Below are 1,115 nucleotides of genomic sequence, written 5' to 3' on the forward strand. Positions count from 1 at the left end.
GTGTGTTGTGCTCCAGCATGCTGAACTGGATATGTGTGATGCTAAAGTCTGTCGTTCTCTTTCAGATCTCTGAGGACAATCTCTTGCTGCTGCAGACACTGTCTCATGTATCCATCACTCTGTATGCTCTGCACTCTCTGTCCACTCTGTTTTGTTCTGATGTTCTGATGATTCACTGTGTAATTAACTAACTTTTGACCAATTGTGAACATGAACGTTTCGTCTGTGAGAACTGTGGGCCTGGACGGCGTGGCCCTGCTGTACGAGCACAGGCTCTGGCTGGCTCTGCTCCTCCTGCTGCTCTATGTCTTTGTGATGCTCAGTGACAGTCTGGTGGTTTACGTGGTCTGCTCCCAGCGCAGCCTGCACCGGCCCATGTACGTGTTTGTGGTGGCCGTGCTGGTCAACTCGGCCATGGGGAGCTCTGTTATTTACCCCAAACTGGTGTGGGACCTGTTGCAGGGGAGGCGAGTGGTGCTGATGTCCCGCTCGGCCTGTCTGTGTCAGGCCTTTGTGATGGGGTCTCTGGGCAGCTCCAGCTTCATGCTCCTGTCGGCCATGGCTTTTGACCGCTACCTGTCAATTTGCCACCCACTGCGCTACAGCGTGCTCATGTCTCCTGCCGCTGTCACCACACTGCTGCTGCTCTGCTGGCTGGTGCCCGCCTGTCGTGTGGCAGGGGCGATGTTGCTAGCTAGCCACTTACCAATCTGCTACACTCAGGTCGCCAGACTCTACTGTGACACATACACGTTTGTCAGTATGAGTTGTGGAGGTGTAGCTGCACAAATTAGCAACACTTACGGCTTGATAAGTGCTACAACAACAAACTACAGATTTTAAAATGAAATGTGAATTATTTTAATATTATAAATGAGAATTCATGTGAAAAACAATCTCCATGCTGGGTCGACTCTGAATACATCGGTATTTTCCGTGGATCCAAAGCATTTTCTGTCTCTCAAATGTCCACATTCACAGAGGAGAAGAATACACAAAACTATGTCTCATTCACAAATAATCAGTGAGTTTGAATGAATAGTTCTTCCTGCATCAATAAATAAATATGAGACAAACCCAATAGTTCCTGCTGAGTTTTCCTGTAAAGCCACTGA

At 48.4% G+C, this 1,115-nt stretch overlaps 1 protein-coding gene across 1 annotated transcript; it reads left to right on the plus strand.

Moving 5' to 3' along the window:
* The first annotated feature begins 210 nt into the window (after positions 1 to 210).
* Positions 211 to 843, plus strand: LOC140359258 (olfactory receptor 10H1-like). The gene has a single exon (XM_072444117.1). The coding sequence runs from the start codon at positions 211 to 213 to the stop codon at positions 841 to 843; it is 633 nt and encodes a 210-aa protein (XP_072300218.1).
* Positions 844 to 1,115: the final 272 nt, after the last annotated feature.

This window comes from Eucyclogobius newberryi, unplaced genomic scaffold (genome assembly GCF_026437365.1).
Source record: "Eucyclogobius newberryi isolate DKJ021-1_F unplaced genomic scaffold, fEucNew1.0.hap1 SCAF_14, whole genome shotgun sequence".
Lineage (NCBI taxonomy): Eukaryota > Metazoa > Chordata > Actinopteri > Gobiiformes > Gobiidae > Eucyclogobius > Eucyclogobius newberryi.